This window comes from Salvelinus alpinus, chromosome 2, assembly GCF_045679555.1.
Source record: "Salvelinus alpinus chromosome 2, SLU_Salpinus.1, whole genome shotgun sequence".
In the NCBI taxonomy this organism is placed as follows: domain Eukaryota; kingdom Metazoa; phylum Chordata; class Actinopteri; order Salmoniformes; family Salmonidae; genus Salvelinus; species Salvelinus alpinus.
The window spans coordinates 120,297,679-120,322,362 of NC_092087.1; the positions used below are offsets into that span (position 1 = coordinate 120,297,679).

General features: G+C 41.8%; 2 protein-coding genes across 4 annotated transcripts; one reads left to right on the plus strand and one right to left on the minus strand.

Moving 5' to 3' along the window:
• Positions 1–1,871: 1,871 nt before the first annotated feature.
• On the minus strand, positions 1,872–9,789 carry LOC139542406 (U3 small nucleolar RNA-associated protein 6 homolog). Its single transcript, XM_071347810.1, has 11 exons — positions 9,698–9,789; positions 9,522–9,606; positions 9,379–9,415; positions 6,697–6,776; positions 6,454–6,531; positions 6,115–6,294; positions 4,999–5,075; positions 4,523–4,636; positions 4,250–4,316; positions 2,544–2,616; positions 1,872–2,227 (listed from the first exon to the last, which is right to left on the minus strand). The coding sequence occupies exons 1-11, from the start codon at positions 9,787–9,789 to the stop codon at positions 2,073–2,075; spliced, it is 1,038 nt and encodes a 345-aa protein (XP_071203911.1). The 3' UTR covers positions 1,872–2,072.
• Positions 9,790–10,422: 633 nt separating this feature from the next.
• LOC139568483 (polycomb protein suz12-B-like) lies at positions 10,423–24,013 on the plus strand. Of its 3 annotated transcripts, XM_071390328.1 has the most exons (17): positions 10,423–10,669; positions 11,147–11,291; positions 11,625–11,671; positions 15,419–15,483; positions 15,910–15,978; positions 16,257–16,306; positions 16,464–16,549; positions 16,674–16,908; positions 17,352–17,457; positions 17,704–17,809; positions 18,108–18,285; positions 18,778–18,866; positions 19,110–19,253; positions 20,579–20,736; positions 21,094–21,292; positions 21,631–21,731; positions 22,060–24,013. In XM_071390328.1, exons 2-17 carry the CDS (start codon positions 11,162–11,164, stop codon positions 22,385–22,387), a joined length of 2,091 nt encoding a protein of 696 aa, XP_071246429.1. In that variant the 5' UTR covers positions 10,423–10,669; positions 11,147–11,161; the 3' UTR covers positions 22,388–24,013. The 3 variants fall into 3 exon arrangements, with proteins under 3 accessions (XP_071246429.1, XP_071246427.1, XP_071246428.1); XM_071390326.1 differs by lacking the exon at positions 10,423–10,669 and having other exon boundaries at positions 11,117–11,291; XM_071390327.1 differs by lacking the exon at positions 10,423–10,669 and having other exon boundaries at positions 11,117–11,291; positions 21,631–21,710.
• The last annotated feature ends 671 nt before the right edge of the window (positions 24,014–24,684 follow it).

Here is a 24,684-nt window from a genome sequence, read left to right on the forward strand (position 1 = left end):
AGCAAATACAAGTTCTTAGTATTTTTTGCTAATAAAAAAATAAATTAAAAACATACCTTATTTACATAAGTATTCAGTCCATTTGTTATGACTTAAATTGAGCTCAGGTGCATCCTGTTTCCATTAATAATCCTTGATGTTTCTACAAATTATTTTGTAGAAGTCCACATTTGGCAAATTCAATTGATTGGACATGATTTGGAAAGGCACACACCTGTCTATATAACATCCCACAGTTGACAGTGCATGTCAGAGCAAAAACCAAGTCATGAGGTCAAAGGAATTGTCCGTAGAGCTCAGAGACAGGATTGCGTCGAGGCACAGATATGGGGAAAGGTACCAAAAAAATTGCTACAGCATTGAAAGTCCCAAGAACACATTCTTAAATGGAAGAAGTTTGAAACCACCAAGATTCTTCCTAGAGCTGGCCACCCCGCCAAACTGAGCAATCGGGGGAGAAGGGCCCTGGTCAGGGAGGTGACCAAGAACCCGATGGTCACTCTGACAGAGCTCTAGAGCTCCTCAGTGGAGATGGGAGAACCTTCCAGAAGGACAACCATCTCTGTAGCACTCCACCAATCAGGCCTTTATGGTAGAGTGGCAAGACGGAAGCCACTCCTCAGTAAAAGGTACATGACAGCCCACTTGGAGTTTGCCAAAAGGCACCCAAAAACTCTGATCATGAGAAACTAAATTCTCTGGTCTGATGAAACCAAGATTGAACTCTTTGGCCTGAATGCCAAGTTTAACATCTGGTGGAAACCTGGCACCATCCCTACGGTGAAGCATGGTAGTGGCAGCATCATGCTGTGGGGATGTTTTTCAGCGGCAGGGACTGGGAGTCAAGTCAGGATCGAGGCAAAGATATACAGAGCAAAGTAGAGAGAGATCCTTGATGAAAACCTGCTCCAGAGTACTCAGGACCTCAGGCTGTGACGAAAGTTCACCTTCCAACAAGACAACGACCCTAAGCACACAGCAAAGACAACGCAGGAGTGGCTTCAGGTCAAGTCTCTGAATGTCCATGAGTGTCCCAGCCAGAACCCGATCGAGCATCTCTGGAGACCTGAAAATAGCTGTGCAGCAACGCTCCCCATCCAACATGACAGAGCTTGAGAGGATCTACAGAAAATAATGGGAGAAACTCCCCATATTTTACTGCTGCTCTTTTTCCTTTTATTTCTTATTCCTATTTTTTTTAAACTGCATTGTTGGTTAGGGGCTTGTAAGTAAGCATTCCACTGTAAGGTCTACCTACACCCGTTGTATTCAGCGCATGTGACAAATAACATACCCAAGAAGACAAGGTTGTAATTGCTGCCAAAGGTGCTTCAACAAAAGTACCGAGTAAAGGGTCTGAATATTTATGTAAATGTGATATTTCACTTTTATTTTGTATAAATTAGCAACCATTTCTAAAAACCTGTTTTTGATGTGTCATTATTGGGTATTGTGTGTAGATTGATGAGGAAAAAAACGATTTACATTTTAGAATAAGGCTGTAACCTAACAAAATGTGGAAAAAGTCAAGGGGTCTGAATACTTTCCGAAGGCACCGTAATGGTACTAAGGTACAGGAGAGTGCAATGTTCTGACTGCAGATAAATGTCTTGTATAGAGCTGAATCTGTTAACTCTAATCAAGAAAAGGTTTCGCAAAGTACTGGTTGGTCAGTGGACCTACTGCTATCCCTAGGCTCCAATCTGAGGAAGCAAGTCAGGGGTCGTTATGCTCATAATACTCACATGTATTTAAGTAGTCATGTGACGCACTGATTATTGAAACAGAAGAACGATAATTCCATGTGCTACAGTGTGTGATATTGACCTACAGACGGAACACTGTAGAAACACCCTGACCAAGGAGACTGTAGGGATGGTTTTATTTCAAGTTAACAGCGACAAAGTTAATGTTTTGTAAATACATAAATGTTATTTTTACTGATATGTACATTAACATAACTCTTCAAAAAATAAAATGATTCAAGTTGTAAACTTGCATGAAACACCAAGTTGAATACAAAATGCAAGGAAATGTCAAGTACAAATTTAACTCATCATATAAAGTGTGTTCTAGATGTGTCCAGTCTGCAGCAGAGTGTACTGGGCAGTGAATCTCTCCACACTCTTCCCCTCCAGCAGCTTCAAGGCTCTCCAGTGGATCTTCCCACAGTTTTCTGGCTGGCCGCTGGGCCCAAGATCCTCTCTGATATACTCCAGCCACAGATCTGGAGGGAAAAAGCCATACAGACAGTCCTGAGTGACCATCTCAACTTACTTTGTCCCAGAAAACTAAATGGAAGTAAAGGTTTATATTCATGCCATACTAAAACACCTCAATCAGCTCATCAAAGTTGCTGTTGAAATCAGGTGTGTTAATGTTGGGCTGGAATAAAAGCCTGCAAACCCTGTAGTTCCAACCATGTTCATTCTTCTACTGGCCTATTGGAAGTCTTTTAGTTGTTAGTGTAGCAACTGACATGCAAAAATCCCCGTGGGACTTATTTGAAATGGGCTGCTTTGAATGCGTTTTCAGAATCTCACCATCATCTGTGGAGCCGAATTCCCTCAGGGCTCTCTCATAGAAGTCCCTCAGGTTGCTCATCTTGGGAGTCTCCTAAAAGAACAGTCACATCATTCCAGTCAGTACACCAGCCTTGCCAATGACCATAGCCCGTTGGCTATGCAGCACAAACAGATCTGGGAACAGACTTACAAAATCCTAATCGGTGTGAAAAGTTAAACCCTTGATACACCCTTTTGTACATAAAAGCCACAACAATGTGTGGCAATATTGGAACAACAGGCTAGTTTGAGACTATGCCTTGGTTGGTTGCAACATATTTGTCTGAGTATGGACCATCTTTCCGATTTGGTCCTGCCGTACATACCTACACAAACGCTACGGTCACAAGACACAGGCCTCCTTACTGTCCATAGAATTTCTAAACAAACAGCTGGAGGCAGGGCTTTCTCCTATAGAGCTCCATTTTTATGGAATGGTCTGCCTACCCATGTGAGAGACGCAGACTCGGTCTCAACCTTTAAGTCTTTACTGAAGACTCATCTCTTCAGTAGGTCATATGATTGAGTGTAGTCTGGCCCAGGAGTGTGAAGGTGAACGGAAAGGCACTGGAGCAACGAACCTCCCTTGCTGTCTCTGCCTAGCCGGTTCCCCTCTCTCCACTGGGATTCTCTGCCTCTAACCCTATTACAGGGGCTGAGTCACTGGCTTACTGGTGCTCTTCCATGCCGTCCCTGCAAGGTGTGCGTCACTTTAGAGGGTTGAGTCATTGACGTGATCTTCCTGACTGGGTTGGCGCCCCCCCTTGGGTTGTGCCGTGGCAGAGATCTTTGTGGGCTATACTCGGCCTTGTCTCAGGATGGTAAGTTGGTGGTTGAAGATATCCCTCTAGTGGTGTGGGGGCTGTGTTTTGGCAAAGTGGGTGGGGTTATATCCTGCCTGTTTGGCCCTGTCCGGGGGTATCGTCGGATGGGGCCACAGTGTCTCCCGACCACTCCTGTCTCAGCCTCCAGTATTTATGCTGCAGTAGTTTGTGTCGGGGGGCTAGGGCCAGTCTGTTATATCTGGAGTATTTCTCCTGTCTTAACCGGTGTCCTGTGTGAATAAGTATGCTCTCTCTCTCTGAGGACCTGAGCCCTAGGACCATGCTTCAGGACTACCTGGCCTGATGACTCCTTGCTGTCCCCAGTCCACCTGGCCGTGCTGCTGCTCCAGTTTCAACTGTTCTGCCTGCGGCTATGGAATCCTGACCTGTTCACCGGACGTGCTACTTGTCCCAGACCTGCTGTTTTCAACTCTCTAGAGACAGCAGGAGCGGTAGAGATACTCTGAATGTGACCGGCTACGGAAAGCCAACTGACATTTATTCCTGAGGTGCTGACCTGTTGCACCCTCGACATCCACTGTGATTAATATTATTTGACCCTGCTGGTCACCTATGAACATTTGAACATCTTGGCCATGTTCTGTTATAATCTCCACCCGGCACAGCCAGAAGAGGTCTGGCCACCCCTCATAGCCTGGTTCCTCTCTAGGTTTCTTCCTAGGTTCTGGCCTTTCTAGGGAGTTTTTCCTAGCCACCGTGCTTCTACACCTGCATTGCTTGCTGTTTGGGGTTTTAGGCTGGGTTTCTGTACAGCACTTTGCGATATCAGCTGATGTAAGAAGGGCTATATAAATACATTTGATTTGTTCTTGTTTCCCCATACATTGTGACTCGACTCACTTGATCTTTCTCCATCTGGATCATTCTGGTGAAAAAGGCCTTGGAGAAGGGCCGGCTCTCACGCAAACTGGAAAATAAGAGAAGGTCCAACGTTGTTTTTCTTCTTCAAAATGCTGAACTTAAATCCATATGAATAAGTCGTCATCTAAACGAGGATACGTTGTTGTACAAAATAACTACTGTGAATTACAATCATCATTGTACTGATTTGGCCTTCACAATGCAGAACTGGTGAGAAATGAATAATATAATATTACTATTAATATTCAGTACCTTGTGAAGGTCTTCCTGGCTTTCTTGTAGCCTCCGGCCCCGTAGGACCAGTCAAGGTACTTCTCCGTTATCTCCATGGAAACGGCAGGCACCGCGGACAGCAGACCTCTTTGAGAGCAGATGAAAAAACAAACTGTTTCAAACTAATTCTCATCCAACCAGACAACATTGTATGTAGAGAAATATGGCTGTGTTTACATAAATTGGTATTTTGACCAATCAGAACAGCTCTGAAAAAGATCTGATGTGATTGGTCAAAAGATCAGAATTGGGTTGCCTCATAGGCTGTGTTTACATAGGCACTACTGCTTTTGCACTGACACAATGGAGGCTAAAAATGACATAGAACCAGAAAAAGCTTGGTCAAAGCACTGTCTGGACAGAGCTTTGAATTATGACAAATGTAAACTGGTATTGTATTAAAATGTGATAAACTAATGTACATTTTGAGAGGTTGGGCTTGGTTCTGTACCTGAAACAGGGCTTCAGTTTCCTCTGGGCTCTGTGATGTCATGCTCCACCCCACCTGCAGCTGCCACAGGGGCAAACTCGACTGTCAACAGACAAGACCAGGGTGGTTAACATCAGGTAAGATGCTCTTGTAACAAATAAAACATATTCATGGGTTGCTGGGCCGGAAAATGTGTTACCGGTAAGTACAGCTTGCACACTCTGATGCTCCAAACATTTTTGTAAGATACTACTACCCCCCCATAAATCTTAGTCAAAGAATGAGAGACAATCCCATTGGGCCCATACTTTTTCGCAACTCGCACCCCGGATCAACAATGTCTTTGTGACTACATAATTACATAACAAAGTGGAGGGTGACCATACGCCCCCTCACACAGTCGGCCCCTTCTCGTGAGCTGCCCCTTATATTGCGCAACACCCGTCATAACAATGAAAGACTAGCTACAAGATCCATATTGCAATAAATTGCCTGAATTGATACAATAACAATAAATAGGATACGTTTATAACGATGTGCACCAGGTGTTTTTTTCTTCCTTTAAACAACTACTACTAGTTTGATTGTAGCCATCAATTGTCCCATAAACAATCACCCATATTAGCAATCTATCTTATCACATTTCTCTAGTATAGGCTACTTTTCATGACGATATCAGCAAAATGCATGCGATAAGGGATCGGTATGGTTGGTGTCGATAATTGATCGGTTTATCATCCCAGCTCTACTACATACTACCCACTGGGCACAGACGTCAATTCAACGTCTACGAACGTGAAATCAACTAAAAGTAATTTGAGTCTACCTGGTATTAGTAATAGGTTTTTACAGAACCTGAAGAATTTACCTGTAAGGAAAGTCTCCCTGGTATTAGTAATGGGGTTTAACAGTACCTGAAGCCATTCTATCATGTCATTTGACCACAGGAAAAGGAACTACCATGTAAATACTGCACTGTGGGTTTGATTGAATTGAGCCCTTCCAGTCATATTGGAACTGGTTTCTAGCAGGAAATAGCAGTCATTTGAGGAAGTTAATATGCTGTAGGAAATTATCTGGGACAGAGTTGGAGCTGCCCCACTTTCACAGCAGCCCTTAGTGACTGTGTGTGTGTGTGTACCTCGGGATTCACGTGTGTCAGGGCGTCCTGGAATAGCTTGCCTGTGGCGCCACTCCCCCGACGGACCATCGTCTGCAGGGCCAGGCACCACACGTCCACAGATTGTCTGTAGCGCTGGGTGGCTGCCATGGCAACCGCAGCGGTCTGCTCCGAGTCTCCCGATGAGAGTAAGACTTGCAGCTGAACAGACCGAAGGAGGGACACACGCACAGCAAACCGTTACATGTTGTGAACCTCATGTATCCTATTGGTTTCTATGCTGTATGTTTGTACATTAGATGGCTTATGTTTATACACTTACTGTCCTAGATTTACACTTGCCATAAGAAATCTTCTTACCCAGTTCTTGTAGAAGTCCTCCTTCAGCAGTGAGGAGTCGTGGGCACGCTGAAGCACTGCCAGCAGCCTCTCCTGCCTCTGAGGGATGCCAACACACACAGGTCAGAATTCAGTCTTAGAAAACCATACACTCATTTCACCAATATATTAGTCACATTAACACTAGATCATCAATAATCTATCAATATTCTTCACTAAAAAAAGTGCTCATCAGCAGTGATAGTCATGGTTTGAAATGTTAACCTTCTCCTTCAGCTGCTGGACGTTGGTTTTCCTCTTGAACCTCTCCAGGCAGAAGGACACGTAGCACGCCCACATGGCCTCTGGAACACAGCAGAGAGACCACCCATCACTAGGGTTGTTGCCGTGACTGGCAGTCATGAGTCACGACCACAGTCAAATTCCACGCGAACGCTGAGTCACGGTACTCTCCTCCTATGCTCTCTACATGAAAGGCGCCGATGCGTTGGTAGTACCCAACTCGCTAATGATGTCAGAACGCTAATGGCCTGGTACTCGGCACTCCATTGTGCCTCTAATCACTCTGACATGAATGCAAAATGTAGGCTACATTGTTGGACCTCGCTATGATCGATAAATTTGAAGATGTTCAACAACAGATTGAAACGGAGTGGAAAACATGGTCGTTGTGTATCTTGTTGCTAAGCCAAACAACGAAAGGGGACAGCACATTCTAAGGTGATGATGAATTCAAAGCACTTAAGACGTCGTATGCATAGACCCATATGAGCCCAAGCCCGGAAAAAAGCCTGAAATAAAATAATTGTGCAGTTACATAATACATTGCCTACTGCATATTAAGCACAGCAGGAAAAAAACGAGAAAAAAACAGATTTAATATGTACAGTTGAAGTCGTAAGTTTACATACACCTTAGCCAAATACATTTAAACTCAGTTTTTCACAATTCCTGACATTTAATCCTAGTAGAATTCCCTGTTTTAGGTCAGTTAGGATCACTACTTTATTTAAAGAATGTGAAATGTCAGAATAATAGTAGAGAGAATTATTTCTTTCAGCTTTTATTTCTTTCATCACATTCCCAGTGGGTCAGAAGTTTACATACACTCAATTAGTATTTGGTAGCATCGCCTTTAAATTGTTAAACTTGGGTCAAATGTTTTGGGTATCCACAAGCTTCCCACAATAAGTTGGGTGAACTTTGGCCCATTCCTCCTGACAGAGCTGGTGTAACTGAGTCAGGTTTGTAGGTCTCCTAGCTCGCACACGCTTTTTCAGTTTTGCCCACAAATGTTCTATAGGATTGAGGTCAGGGCTTTGCGATGGCCACTCCAATACCTTGACTTTGTGGTCCTTAAGCCATTTTGCAACAACTTTGGAAGTATGCTTGGGGTCATTGTCCATGTGGAAGACCCATTTGCGACCAAGCTTTAACTTCCTGACTGATGTCTTGAGATGTTGCTTCAACATATCCACATAATTTTCCTCCCTCATGATGCCATCTATTTTGTGTAGTGCACCAGTCCCTCCTGCAGCAAAGCACCCCCACAACATGATGCTGCCACCCCCGTTCTTCACGGTTGGGGTGGTGTTCTTCAGCTTGCAAGCGTCCCCCTTTTTCCTCCAAACATAACGATGGTCATTATGACCAAAGAGTTATATTTTTGCTTCATCAGACCAGAGGACATTTCTCCAAAAAGTACAAGCTTTGTCCCCATGTGCAGTTGCAAACCGTAGTCTGGCTTTTTTATGGCGGTTTTGGAGCAGTGGCTTCTTCCTTGCTGAACGGCCTTTCAGGTTATGTCGATATAGGACTCGTTTTACTGTGGATATAGATACTTTTGTACCCGTTTCCTCCAGCATCTTCACAAGGTCCTTTGCTGTTGTTCTGGGATTGATTTGCACTTTTCGCACCAAAGTATGTTCATCTCTAGGAGACAGAACGCGTCTCCTACCTGAGTGGTATGACGGCTGCACAGTCAACTTAGTGTATGTAAACTTCTGACCCACTGGAATTGTGATACAGTGGATTATAAGTGAAATAATCTGTCTGTAAACAATTGTTGGAAAAATTACTTGTGTCATGCACAAAGTAGATGTCTTAACCGACTTGCCAAAACTATAGTTTGTTAACAAGACATGTGGAATGGTTGAAAAACGAGTTTTAATAACTCCAACCTAAGTGTATGTAAACTTCCGACTTCAACTGTATATCTGGTTGTTTTTACCCATGGAGTGATGGCAAGTCTGCTTGTTTGGCTAGCTAGACAACTAGCTGCCTGCTAACGTTTGCATTTAAAAGATGCATCAGACTCATCACCGGCTTCTATTGAAATTAAAAAGTGGAACATTATTTCCGAGGTCGGACAGACAGACAGCTAGGCTTATATTAAGCCCTGCCTTATAAGACCTGACTGCATTGTGGAAATGTCAGTGTTCGTAATGAGGATGACTACTGCTCTGGATTGTTGTGTGGTGAGCTTTTTTGAGCCATAGTAACTGCAAAGATATCACCCAAGTGGGTGCACAAGTCCAGGCTACAGAGAAGTTGAGCTGACGACGACATCAGGGCCACCAAGCCGACATCAGGGCCACCAAGCCAACTCCATCACCTGGCATCACAGGAAGGCTACAGAGAGGCTGAGGACGACATCATGGCCAGCAAGCCAAATGAAATGCATCATCAGGCATCACCATCACTCCAGTGAGTTGCCAGAAGCACCAGTCTCCACCATAAGCTGGCACAAGCAGATGTGAAGGAACTCTACAAAGCTGGCTTCATCAACATCACTTTCGTTGTTTTGTTAATCTACCTAATTGTTATTCTCTTTATTTGTAGGCCTAAACCGCAATTCAACGTTTAGCTGCGAATGTGTAGCCTACAAAATGAAATGAACCAAATCCATTTATATATATATTATTACATATGAGATTCAAAACTTACTGATCTTCTCTTCTTTATCAGCTCTAAGACATTGATTTCATACTGAAATAAGAAATAACACAGATTAATACATTGTATAGTACTTGTTTTTGATTGCCCATACTCACATTTTCTAGCATTATTTACTGGTATTCGGCACTCACCTGAATGTATGCAATGAAGTCAACTTTGGTTATGATCAATCGATGCAGTTTGTATTCTAAAGCTGTCGCCCTTTTTAGCAAGGATCTGTAATTGGGAGATGAATCGGATTTAATACAACTTCAAAGATTTTTGCCAACATTGCTAGTTAGCTAAGCTAGAGTGTTTTTAATCTTACTTGACTTCTTTTTTCCTGAACAGTCCCACTCTCTCCAACTGTTCCAACTCTGGGATTCGATTCTCGATCCGCTGTTGGACTATCTCAGCCATCGTCACTTACTTGGTGCTTAAAATTTGACCGACTTCTGTTGTGAATGTTATTAAAGCATTCCTTAAAAACAAGAATAGTGAACTAAATTAGGCCAAAATCATCTTTCACACGTGTGGAAGTTGTGATTGCTGCATTTCCGGTTCCGTGCTTCAAGTGAGTCCGTGCAAAAACTTGTGAATTTACAAAAAAAAATCCGCTTGACAAGCGAAAAACTTAGCATTTGTTTTTATTATTAGACCATTATAAACACGTGTAACTGATAATGGTCGGCATTTACATTCACCATTAAAATACATAACATTGACTGTACATTTCCTATCATCAGTTTTCTGGTTTGCACAAGTGCAGAACTGAGCATATTTGGCAACAACTGTTTCTGCAACAAGTGTATTGATTTATAATTGGCACCAGAAATATGCAAACGGCTAGGCTGAAAAGTAAACAAGCTTCATGAATCATGCCCGGTGGGTGGAAAGATTTCCCGCAAAATCGTTGAAAAGCAAGAGAAAGCGAGCGGCAATTTGCCTCTTCCACCGAACATGATCGTGTCACTTACAGTTGTGTCTGCCCAATCACAAGTCTCAAATTACATATTCGAATTTCTATTGGATGAGAGGTATTTCTAGATGTCCAGTAAAGACCACACGATTTTAGCATAACGTGTAGCTCATCTGAAGTTTTAATGGTTTTCATATAATCAATAACATAATCTATTATTTTTATGTACATATGATGGATGTACTTTATTAGTCGACTTTGTGTGAATCGTTGGAAGGAATACTGGACCGCAACATTTGGGATTTCTTCTCGTTAACCCACTATGCTAGTTTAGCTAGCAGCAGCTTGCTTCCTTGCTAATTTCATGGGTTGCCTGTGTTGGTGAGTCTCTAGCTGGCTAGCTAATCTTAGCTAATGCTAGCAAGGTTAGCTTCAATGGTGTACAGTCAGATAGCAAAGAATAATTTTGTGTTATACCCGTTTCGAATATCACTCCCACACGTTTACTAGCTAGCTATTTTGACCATTTGTTTATGCTAGCTAGTTAGCCTTGTTGGCTAACTAGCTAACAAAAATACAGATGCTGGAATTTGAGACAAATTACGGTAGTTTGCTAATATGTGTTTATCTCTATATTTCTTACAAAAAAATGTATATGTGTAACGTTAGTTAGCTACGATCTTTCATATTCTTATAGGATGTTGAAATGGAAAAATATAATGTTATACAAAGCCAATAGTGAAGTAGGTTAGCTAGCTTGCTAACCCAACTAACGTTAGCTGATATGATTATGCTTCCTTTGTTTTGAAAAGGACCATAATAATGTTTGTTTCATCTGCATGGATGCACCATCTACAGCATTCAGGTGAAGTCATGAGTGGGACCAGTTGTAAAGCGAACGGCGCCGTCTACCCGGCCTCGACAACTGTAATGACCACGGTGAAGAAGCCGAAGATGGAGCAGATTCAAGCCGACCATGAGTTGTTTCTACAGGCCTTTGAAAGTGAGTTTCATGACTTTTGACTTATACCAGGAAGTAACGATTTTAAGCCAGGTGGAAATCTTTAAAAATAACAAATTGAGTATGATTTTGTTACTGTTGTCTACTTTTCTCACAATTAATATCAATGACACTGACTAATATGAGGCCTATCTCTGACTAAATTTGATTAGAAAGTGGGCCTGGAACCATAACATGCATAGGCTATATATCTGTGCGGCACTGTAATACGTTACAGCTCTGTGAATACATTCATACCACACTTCTATTAAATTCTTACTAAAATCATAACAAATTATTGAGCAGGCTATGATTATTGTTATTATGTATTTGCAGAACCAACTCAAATCTACAGATTTCTCCGCACAAGGAACCTGATTGCAGTAAGCAAATATTACATCCATAATATACATATATACATAATGTACAGGTCCTTCAGAAAGTACTCACACCCCTTGACTTTTTACATATTTTGTTGTGTTACAGCCTGAATTGGATTACATTTCGATTGTGTGTCACTGGTCTACATAAAATAACCCATAATGTCAAAGTGGAATTGTGTTTTTAGAAATGTTAACAAAAAATAAAAACAAAAGGCTTAAATGTCTTGAGTCAGTAAGTATTCAACCCCATTGTTGTGGCAAGCCTAAAAGACTTCAGGAGTAAAACTTTGCTTAACAGGTCAGATAGTAAATTGCATGGAATAACTCTGTGTGCAATAGTGGTGTATAATGTGATCTTTGAATGACTACCCCACACATACAATTATTTGTAAGGTCCCTCGGTCGAGTAATGGATTTCAACCACAAAGACCAGGAAGGTTTTCCAATGTCTCGCAACGAACGGCACCTATTGGTAGATGAAGAAAAAATAAGAAAAAATCTGACATTGAATATCCCTTTGGGCATAGTGTAGTTATTAATTACACTTTGGATGGTGTATCAATACATTCAGTCACTACAAAGATACAGGCGTCCTTCCTAACTCAGTTGCCGGAGAGTAAGGAAACCGCTCAGGGATTTCACCATGAGGCCAATGGGGACTTTAAAACAGTTCCAGAGTTTAACCTCTTAGATGTAATGGCAAAACTTTTATTTCCGCCTAAATAGACATACCCAAAAGGAACTGCTATTCATGTGTAATTACATGATTCTGACATGCCAAAACATGCTATATTTGGAAAGAAGACATCTGGGAGATTGAGGAAATGATCAGAAGATAGATAGGAGTTACATCGTTTAGAATACACAAGATCAAGCACACACAAAATAAAAATAAAACTATTATGAAAGTAATCTTTCATTGACAAGCAATAAGTGAATTATTGAGGCCCAGAGCTGGAAACACATCAGATGGCTCCCACAACATGTGAACAGTATCAGAAAAAAGGGGGATTGATAGACCTAACAACTTGAAATGGGCAGATGTTTTAGTAAGTGGTGTTAGGTGTGGTCACAGGACATTTCCAAGTGTCCCTAAACTTCTTCAAAGTGGCATATGTCTGTAAATTAGATAATTCCAGTGCTATTACATATTTGCAATCCCTAAATGCTATTTGTTCAGTATTAAAAACTATTTCTACCATATCAACCTCACTCCAACATTGTGGTGGTGTTATGTGGTATCCAGGATACATTCAAGTGTCCTTTCAACCTCTCCAAATTGTCAGAATGTGGTAATTACACTGTTTTTGCACACTGGATGTGCCTAAAAGTAATTTTTCACTATAAAAACAAAATTTCTACAACACCAACCTCTGAAACATTGTGGTGGTGTCGTTTGACATACAGGGGATATCCAAGTGTTTTTTCAACCTCTCCAAAGTGCCTGAACGTTTAGCCTAGGCATGTCCAATGTATTGGACCCACATACAAATTAACTGTTTACAATAACAAAATAAAAGCAACAGATATACATTCAAAAATATATACAAATGTCTTCTCAAACACAAAGTTGGTTACACACAAAGTTGGTTACACACGTGTCCTTCACTAAAAACGGTGCAAAAATAGAAATAAGCTGAACTATTTACAAATTACATTAGTTTTTGTTTTACATCCCAGGTCTAGATGATTAGATTTCACTTTCAGCATAGCTTGTGCATGTCGTGATAGTCTTTGAAGCAGTCCCTCTCTGCCAGGAATCAAAAAGCGAACTGGCATTTCGGACAGAAGATCTGGCGTTTCACCCTTTTTCCTTCCAATGTGTTTTGTGCAATACTTGCAGTTCTTCCTTTTTTCTTTTGTCTTGTGTGATGGATAGTGGCGCTCACCTTGTGTGGCGGGTCTTGTGATGGTTGTGAGGTTGCTTTGGGCCCCCAATTCAGCCATTTCCAACACCAGCTGTTCTCGGAAGGCCAACTGGGAGAGAGGGGTTTGACCTTTTTTGCTTTGGACATCTGCTTGTGGAGAATGAAAGCATTTACTCTAGCAATGTCCACAAAGTGGTTAAAAAAGTCTTATACCACTTCCTGGTCTTGTGGAGGACCTGGTAGTAGCCTATCAGAGCATCAGATAGGTCGACACCCCCCATGCTGGTACTGTAGTCCTTCACAGAATGGGAACATTCTTCCTTTTTCACCCTCCTTGAGACATGGTTGTTATTGAATGCCTTATGCTGTGTGGTGAACATGGTTACTTCCCTAGTGTCCTTCCATTTCACAAAAAGCAGCTTGTTATTTCTGATCCAATGTATGGTCCCCCTCTCTGCTGTCTTTGTCATGTCGTTTACCTTGGTCTTGGGGTAATCAATTCTGTTAGGATGAATGGTGCCACAAGCCCCTATTTTCTTTTTCAAGAGGTCTATGAAAAGTGGATGTAGAACCATCAGATGGGGTGATTGACATAGCAGTGGGGGGCGCTTGCTGGGGAGGGGAGGCTCCCAAACGTCATCATCTAAATCATCTGTATCCTCCACTCTGTGGTAAATAAAATAAAGATATATATTGTTGTAAAACACACAGAATTACAGTTGACTCAATTTACAAAACGACATTACTGTGAAGGTAAAACAACATGCCTTTATCTGTGCAGTGGCTCGCATAGAAGGTGTGAAGCGTGCACACACACACAATGCAAACAGTAACACTTTGGAGACAAAGGCAGAGATGAGAACCACAAATAAACAATGGCCATGAGAGTTTAGTGGCCTTTCCAAAGTTACAAGGGTGAAACTTAGCACAGCAAACAGTGAACTAATATGAAACAGACAATAACAAAATTAAACATTTTGACTCTCGGGGCTAGTGATCAATAATGGTAGGTCACAGGGGCGGCAGGTAGACTAGTGGTTAGAGCGTTGGGCCAGTAACCGAAAGTTTGCTAGATTGAATCCCCAAGCTGACAAGGTAAAAATCTTGTTCTGCCCCTGAACAAGGCAGTTAACCCACTGTTCCTAGGCCGTCATTGTAAATAAGAATTTGTTCTTAACTGACTTGCCTAGTTAAATAAAAAATACAGGCAGACAAATAAGACATCCTCATGATCTGTGGAGTCCCGGCTTCCAGGTGTGTATAGACGTATTCCGTGTTTATTATGTTTATGCTTCACAACGCTAACTGCAATGGAGGTAGCAGCCATCTTGAAATGAGGTCATCGGCTTGGCCTGCCCTTATACATACGTATGCCCATATATGGTAATAAGCAATACCAACGATTTTAAGGCACAGGTCAATAGCCAAGATACTCAGCTTTCCGCAGACACCCTGCTTTTACAGATAGGGGCTACCGTTCTCATACCAGACTGAATTGAATGAAACAAATCTAATAGACTTACCCAGAAAGACTCATAGTTATAATTGCTGTGATTGTAACATGTATTGACTCAATGGGTTGAATACTTATCTATTCAAAATATATTTGTGTTTTATTTTCCATAAATGTGATAATTGTTTTTGTATTTTTCTTCCACTCTGACATTATAATATTATGTGTAGATCGTTGACAAAAAATGTAATCCATTTCAAACCCATTTTGTAACACAACAAAATGTGGAAAAAGTCAAGGGGTGTGAATACTTTCTGAAGGAACTGTGTATATATAACAATGGATATATACATGTATTTTATTTTATTTCTCATTTTCACAATGTCTGGTATATTAATGATTTACCTCCAAATGCTTCCATTTTAGCCTATATTCTTGCACAGGACTCTTACCTTCATGACCCACAGAAACACTCGAACAAATGCCAAAAGGTAACATATTGTTCTCTGATTGATCTGAAAGGGATCAGATTATTTTTATATGGTAGATATTAAGACATTAATCAGAGATGGTATAAAGTAGAACCTCAAAGATAAGATCTTCAAACTTACAGACTGGACGGTAACCAAATGGTTAATATCAAACCGGGGCATGTATTAAATGCAAAAACCAACTTATGTAGGCTACACACAAGCGTACACCTTGCTTACACGTGTAAATACACTATCTATATTTTCTATAAAGGTAGATGCGGTTATCAAGATGATTTCAAAGTTACGGACGGCCATTTTATGGACCTCCGTTCCCGACGTGTTCTTATCTTTGAGGTCCTACTGTACTTTTCTTTTTTTATCTCATCAAAGTTAAAGCCACTTCTAAGGTCTTAATTTGTGCTGTGCTTGAACTTGTGTGCTCAGGAAAACGTTCAAGGTGGATGACATGCTGCTCAGAGTTGAGAAGATGAAGGGAGAGCAGGAATCTCACAGGTAAGAGTTAGGAGACGTAACATATTATAATACGTATTATACGTTTTAATGGTTATAATAAGTTAAGTATTGAGTCATATAGTTATAGTTTTCTTTTCTTTAAATGTATTTTATTTGAGGTGTTTTCACTTTATTTAGACAGTAAAGTAATCAGAGGTGGAGACTGGCAAGTAGGAGAGAAACAGTGGGAAGGGTGGGGAACCTTATATGTGACTTGTGCCTGGGGTGTTACCACAGCTCTGCATCTTTTCTGACTGTATTACTGCTGTTTCTTCTAGCTTGCCCTCGCACCTGCAGCTTACCTTCACTGGATTCTTCCATAAGGATGGTATGCCCATCAATACTCTCCTGTTTGCACCATGTTCAAATGCAATGTATTTGTATGCCTTATACCAATGTGTTGGTGTGATATTTGTACAAAAACGGAAGAGACAAAAGGATGAAACATAAGACACACTTTTTTTCTCACACTTTCACCCTCGCAGAAAAGCCATCTCAGAATTCAGAAAACGAACAGAGCTCGGTCTCTCTAGAGGTGCTACTTGTCAAAGTCTGCCATAAAAAACGAAAGGTAAAAACAAGGCTTCGTTTCTCTCTCACATTGTCTCAATCCAGTGAAATTGTTTATAAACCAAACTCCTAACTCACCTCCTAGCTAAATCCTAACTTTTCTCCTTTAACGTTGTTTTCCATAGGATGTCAGCTGCCCGGTGAAGCAAGTGCCTACAGGTAAAAAGCAAGTGCCTTTAAATCCTGACTGCAGCAAACAAACCAAGCCCGGCTCCCTGCCCTCCCTGCTGGTGTCCAGTAACGAGTTTGAGCCCAGCAACAGCCACATGGTCAAGTCCTACTCACTCCTGTTCAGGGTCTTACGCACCGGGAGGAGGGACATGAACGGCCTTGTGAACGGCGAGGCCAACGAGAACATAGGCAAGTAGTTGCAAAAACACCCTCAGGGATGTTGGATGACTCACTAAAATCGAATGTCTGTGTTTGTTTGGAGAGAAAACAGGTTAGTTGTAGGGAGACTACCTCATGAAGGTAGTTGAGAGAATGCCAAGAGAGTGCAAAGCTGTCATCAAGGCAACGGGTGGCTACTTTTTAAGAATATAAAATATATTTTGATTTGTTTAACACTTTTCTGGTTACTACATGATTACATATGTGTTATTTCATAGTTTTGATGTCTTCACTATTATTCTACAATGTAGAAAATAATAAAAATTATGAAAAACCCTTGAATGAGTAGGTGTCCAAACTTTTGACTGGTACTATATATATATGTATGGCGACCATTTTGTTTTGATGATGTGGCATTATATTCATGAGGCAAATGTCTAATTGTTGTTTGTTTGGTGTCTTTGCATGTTTAGATGTGACAGAGGTGCCCAGCAGAAAGAAGAGAAGCTCCGCCCACAGAGAAGATGGAGAGACCACAGAGACCTTTGTTGCACAGATGACCGTCTTTGACAAGAACAGGTAAACAACATACCATATATGGCAAAATGGTAGTCATTTATCCCCAGGTGGCAACTGTCATTACCAAGTTGCTGCTGCACTTTGAACTCAAGGATATTTAGCCACTTGTGAGTGGCTTTTTAGGGTGCTATAATATCTGAGCCCTATTTCGGAATTGAAACCATAACCACATATAACTGTTCACACTCAATGTTAAATGCATTACTCAGAGCGTCCTAGTTAATAAGGGACCTCTGTCATGTGCAGGAGATTACAGCTGCTGGATGGGGAATATGAAGTCTCCATGCAAGGGATGGAGGACTGCCCCGTCAGCAAGAAACGAGCCACATGGGAAACCATTCTGGATGGGAAGGTGAGTGTGACAAAGGCACGTGTGTGTGCCAACCTAGCAGGCTTTGGTTTCAGACCAGCACTAAAATCGCCTGATTTTAATTACACTAATCAGTCTTGATAAGCAGTTGATTAATTGAATCAGGTGTTGTTGTGCAGAGCTGAACCAGGTGTTGTGCTGAGCTGAAACAACAGCTTGCCCAATCAGTAGCTCTCCAGCACCAGGGTTGGGGACGACAACTATACTATCAGTAGGACACTCCACATCGAAATGTGTGAATGATGGTACTGAGACAATGTTTCCGGCTCTGCTCCCACAGAGGCTGCCACCGTTCGAGACGTTCTCTCAGGGACCCACGCTGCAGTTCACTCTGCGCTGGACAGGCGACGCCAGCGACAAGTCCACAGCCCCCGTGGCCAAGCCCCTGGCCACACGCAACTCTGACGGCTCCAGCCCCGTGGAGAGCAGGCCCAGCACACTCAAATCTGCCCCCCTGGGTAAGAGACACAACACACTCAGTAGCAACTTGCTTGGCTTTTACCCTAAAGGAACGACACATTGTAACCTCCCATTTAGATTCACTCACACCAATTTCAGTATGCTGTTCTCTTGCCTTGACGTGACTCTAAATGTGTGTAGCTAAGGCTTTGTTTACACAGGCAGCCCAATTCTGATAGTTTTTTCATTCTTTGGGGTTTTGACCAATCAGATCAGCTCTGAAAAATATCTGATGTAAAAAGATCTGATGTGATTGGTCAAATGGCCAATTAGTGGGGGGGGGGATCAGAATTGGGCTGCCTGTGTAAACACAGCCTTGGTCACCATCTAACCAATACTAGAGCCATAAATATACTATGACTTTAGCTTTATAATAAAATTGACCAGACCGACATGCAGCTGCACCACTAGCACAATAATGCCCCTAAAAATGGTTTGCGCTATCTAATAACCTCTGTCTCCTTCATTTCTCCCTACCCTCCCTGTTGTAGCTGTGAAAGCCTCTGTCAGCACAGACATCCAGATGAAAAAAGAACAGATCCTGTGTGAACCCAGGCAGAAACTGCGTATATTTTACCAGGTCTGTTTATGCACCAATATGAAATGTTTCACATCGCTTCACATAGTAAGGGGGAAACTCGCCTCATCCATCACTAATGTGTAGCACACGCCTGGTTATGATTATCATGATACACCTCTAAGTACAGGGGAAGAGTAGCGTAATATACTTAAATGTAAAACAAAATGTTGTTTGAGCATCACTCAGAATGGTTCACTTATTAATAAACCAGTAATGGACTTCCATCTTTTTGTCCCATGGCAGTTCCTGTACAACAACAACACGCGGCAGCAGACAGAGGCTAGAGACGACCTCCACTGTCCCTGGTGCACTCTGAACTGTAGGAAGCTTTACAGCCTGCTGAAACACCTCAAACAGTCCCACAGCCGCTTCATTTTCAATTACGTGGTGAGAGACTAGGGCTTTGTGTGTGTACGGGATTCCTATGTTTGAACGTTTTCCTATTTCAGCATGCTTATAGGGAAGGACATTCAACAAGCACAGCACTTACACAAATGACTGATGATTAGCTGAGAGAATTTGATGATAAAAAAATTGTGGGGGCTGTTTGTGGCTTGTGGCTTTTGACATTATCGATCATAGTCTGCTGCTGGAAAAACATGTGTTATGGCTTTACACCTCCTGCTATACTGTGGATAAAGAGTTACCTGTCTAACAGAAAGAACACAGAGGTGTTCTTTAATGGAAGCCTCTCCAACATAATCCAGGTAGAATCAGGAATTCCCCAGGGCAGCTGTCTAGCCGCTTACTTTTTTCAATCTGAGTAAAGCCAGTGTGTCTATGTATGCGGATGGCTCAACACTACACACGTCAGCTACTACAGCAACTGAAATGACTGCAACACTTAACAAAGAGCTGCAGTTAGTTTCAGAATGGGTTGCAAGGAATAAGTTAGTCCTAAATATTTCAAAAACGAAAAGCATTGTATTTGGGACAAATCATTCACTAAATCTTGTAATAACTAATCTGGATAATTGAGGTGACTAAACTGCTTGGAGTAACCCTGGATTGTCATGGTCAAAACATATTGATACAGCAGTAGCTAAGATGGGGAGAAGTCTGTCCATGATAAAGCGCTGCTCTACCTTCTTAATAACAGCATTACCACAAAGAGGGAAAATTGCATTTGGCTCAGAATTGGGCAGCACGGCTGGCCCTTGGATGTACACAGAGAGCAAACCTTAATAATATGCATGTCAATCTCTCCTGGCTCAAAGTAGAGGAGAGATTGACTTCATCACTACTTGCATTTGTGAGAGGTATTGACATGTTGAATACACCGAGCTGTCCATCTTAACTACTGGCACACAGCTCAGACACCCATGCATACCACACAAGACATGCCACAAGAGGTCTCTTCACGGTGCCCAAGTCCAGAACAGACTATGGGAGGTGCACAGTACTACATAGAGCAATTCTGTAGTGAATGTATTGTAATGTTTTTACAATAGTATAATTGCCTTAATTTTGCTGGACCCCAGCAGCTAATGGGGATCCATAATAAATACTATTAACCTATGCTAATTTGGTCTTTTGATTAACCCTATACAGGTTTTTTTTTTTTAACAAACAAAAAAACAGTTAAGAACAAAGAGATTTTAAAGCCATCTACTACCAAGTACCTGGCATGCTATATGTTGATTATTTGAGTTGTCAAGGATATTGAGAGTTTGATAAATAGTTATTTGAATTGAATTGATGTCCCCCTGCAGCCTCACCCTAAAGGTGCTAGGATAGACGTGTCCATCAATGAGTGCTACGACGGCTCCTACGTGGGCAACCCCCAGGACATCCACAGCCAGCCCGGCTTCGCTTTCAGCCGCAACGGCCCCGTCAAGAGGACTGCCGTGACACACGTACTGGTGTGCAGGTAAAGAAGGCGTCTCCTGTCTCCACTTTGATCTCACTGGCTCTCACCCTCAGTCAACCAGTAGCAAGGATTGCATGTCAGAATCAAAGCACTGAAATAAAAAGATTAACTTGGCTATGGTCAGCCTCCTGGGTAATCATGTGAAAGGATTTTAGTTTTTGTATTTGCTGTATGCTTAAGAAGTAAAACTGCTTTTGATTGGCTAACGTATTTCATATATCCTCACTTGGATGGTACCATCACAGCCGTAGGGCTAGCTGAGAATGTGTCCACGTGTACTATTTGTCCACTAGCTTGCCTGCGTGTGTGTACCCAACCACAGCCTCTGACCCCTAATGCATTGCTCCTGTCTTGTAGGCCCAAGCGGACGAAGCCCAGCCTGTCAGAGTTCCTGGAGTCTGAGGATGGGGAGCTGGAGCAGCAGAGGACCTACGTGAGCGGACACAATCGCCTGTACTTCCACAGTGACAGCTGCATGCCCCTCAGACCCCAGGAGATGGACGTGGACAGCGAGGACGAGAGAGACCCTGAGTGGCTGAGAGAGAAGACCGCCACGGTCAGTCCCTCCGCTCACACTGTTGCTCAGACCGAGATTATGTACAATGGACTAGAACAGAAGAGAATAAAAAAAATAAAAACATAACAATGACTGCCTGATGTTTATACAGAATAGTCCATATCTTAACTTGAGATAGATGTGAGTATCCCATTGATGTCAATGTATGAAAATCGAGCATGTCAAGATAGGATTACACCCTATATGAATCCAACAGAAATGAGTGTCGGCTTGAACTACAGCTGGGCTTTGCTTCCCTTATACTAAAATGTACCTTCTGGTTGTGTTGGTAGATTTTGGTCTTTGCGTTGACTAATTTATGACTTTTCCACCCACAGCAACTGGAGGAGTTCACAGACGTCAACGAGGGCGAGAAGGAGGTGATGAAGCTGTGGAACCTGCACGTCATGAAGCATGGGTATGTACCTAAAAGCTGTGGGTATGTATCTCTAATCACTAGCCTCTTACGGCACTATAGTAGATAACTTAGAAATACACATACAGCCACATCACCTTGAAGAGTTTACCTCTTAACATGTGCTATAGATGGTGTCTAAGTAAGGATAAAAACAGTAATCCTTATGTTACTGTAATTTAGAAATCCACATAAAGCCATGACACTTTGAGAGTTTACATCTAACATGTGATACAAATAAAATAGGATAATGTATTTAAAAAGTTGTCCTTAATCTGACTCATTCTCTCTAGTAAATCAGTATTCTAACCTCATTTCCTCCTGTTGTGTTCTGTTTCCGGGTCATATCTAGCTTCATAGCCGACAACCAGATGAACCAGGCCAGCATGCAGTTCGTGGAGAAGTGCGGCGCCTACATCGCCCGCCGCAACCTCTGCCGCAACTTTCTGCTGCACCTGGTCAGCATGCACGACTTCAACCTGGTCTCCGTGGCCACCATCGACCGCGCCATGTCACGCCTCCGCCACATCCAGGATGAGCTGCCCGACGCCGGGGCGGACGACCAGGCTGACCGGGCCCTCATGGAGGGCGCCTGCAATGGCACCGCAATCGCCTGCAGCTCTGGCGGGGGTGGTGGGACCAAGCACGGCAAGAGGACAAAAAGCTCCGTGACTGACTGATGAACTGATGGCATTTGGTGGCAGCAGTCGATCCGACCCATTCATTTTCATTGTTATAACTGTCACCCTTGGTGCTTAGCTAGGTGGGAGGAAGACGTCAATGGCGGATTGTCTTGAATTGACTCAAGACATACAAATATAGCTACACACACAACACAGGCATATGAAGACTCACTATAATGTGAGGTTTTACCAAGTCATTATGCACCGTAGCCAGTTTAGTGATTCTTGGTGGTTTCGGGGGTGTGACGAAACTGGGGGAATCACTTGAAAGGTATTGTAATCATGGTTTGACTGCCTTTGTTATCACATTGTAATCAGAAACTGTATTGAGTGGATATACAGTAAGTCATGCATATTGGTAACATTGTCACTCCTGATGATCTGTATCCCATAACCCTGTCTGTTTGGCTCTAATGATCCTTTTAGTTGACTATTGTTTTAGCACTTGGTAATAATTTGTATTAGGGAATTGTTTTAAACTTGAGTTGAATTACCATTTTTATTTTATTCTGCGCAACTGCATCAATTGTCAGATTCACCCCGTCTGTCTTGAATCCCCTGAAACCTTATCAGGATTTTATTTGTTTTGATTTTGATGTATGTTGTTTCTCATGTTTCTGTTGATACTATCTTGAGTAGTGGAGGATCAGTGGACTCTGATATTTTCCACACGACCGGATGCTACTCTCTGCATCCATAGCTTGAGGATATTAAGCCAAGATGAACCACAAACTGCCAGCACACTCACCCTTTTATGTAGACTGCTTAGCTCTTCTACAGGGGTGTGTTCACTAGGAAGCAAACGGTACAAAACAGGGAGGGACATACCTGCATTTGTCCAATAGGAAATTCTTGTTTTTGTTGCAAAATTGTTTTCTGTTGTGAAATGTTTTGCCACTGTTTGCTACTATGTGCACTAATGAATACACCCCAGAAAACAGGACTACAACCTATGGACGTTTTATGACATGCTGGAACCTGTATTATGGTTAACTAGGTTTGAGGGACATCTGGAACTCAAGCTGTTTTTGATGTTCATTGATCTTCATAAACGGGTGAGATAGGAAGTGTTGGACAACACTCCTTACAGACACTTTGTATACATTGTAATAATGTCAATATCTAGCTATATCCCATTGTGAACCTGATTATCACTGATTATGGACATGTAGGATTTTTCTTCAAAGGCAATATGCTGTTTGTTCATTGGAAATGGGTCCTAGTTGATATGTGTCTATCCTGCTATTAGGCTCTGTTTAAATGCCAAAGGGGGTGATTTTCAGTAAGTCTCTCAGTTCTGTGTACATTTTTTTTTTTTCTGCATCATTTCAAAACTTTAAATGACAAGCGGTGTATAAGCCTTAGCTGTGTTTTTGCGTTGTGTGAGTGCACAAATTGAACAAAAGCAGTAGTTTTTGGTGCTTCGTTGAACACCTTTTCCCTCAACTCCATGGACCAGTCTTTTACTTCCTTGTACCTTTATGCACGTTTTTGATCGGCTGGATATAAGGGTAGAAAACAATCAATTCACCATATTGTCAAACCACCGTTGGAAGTCGTGAACTATGTTATAAACTTTGGAAATGGGGATTTTATATTTAAAATAAAATACATTTGACCTGGTCAGTTTTCTTTATTCAACTGATGTCAACATTCATGAAAAATATAAAATATTTGAATATGTTCAGAAAATGTAGGTTAGCCTACTACCAAAGATTTTGTAATTAGCATAAAAATATTTTTATAGAATTTCTGCAGCTACAGTGCATAGGGGTGGGACCAAATATTCGTGACGTGGTACTCATTACTGTCTGATTGGTTGATCTGGGTTTGGCGCGTCTATTTGAACATACGGAAGCGGTAAGTTACACAACGTCGAAACATTTGGCTGTGTGTGCTGATTTTTGTTTAGTGAAAAGCTAAGTTATGAAATTAGCGTGAACGTAAACGTGTTTTGCATGTTTAAAGTAACTTTCTCGGTAGGCTATCATTGACTTGTTCAGAAGATCATGTCAGAAAGTAAAGTTTGCTAACTAGCTAAGTCTATGTTGTTACAATGTGTCAACGGTTGTGAAAGTGCTACTTTATAGGTAACTATATTGCAGCGCATGCTACAATCTGGCACTACGAAGACAAAAGTGAAAGCAACTTTTAATTTTGTATTCCCATTATATTGAATGATATGAATGCCCTATTGATGTGATGACCATAATGGTGACATCTTCAGAAAGGAATTTGATACAGAAATATTTTTTATTTTTATTTAACCTTTAGTTAACTATAGTCTCTCATCT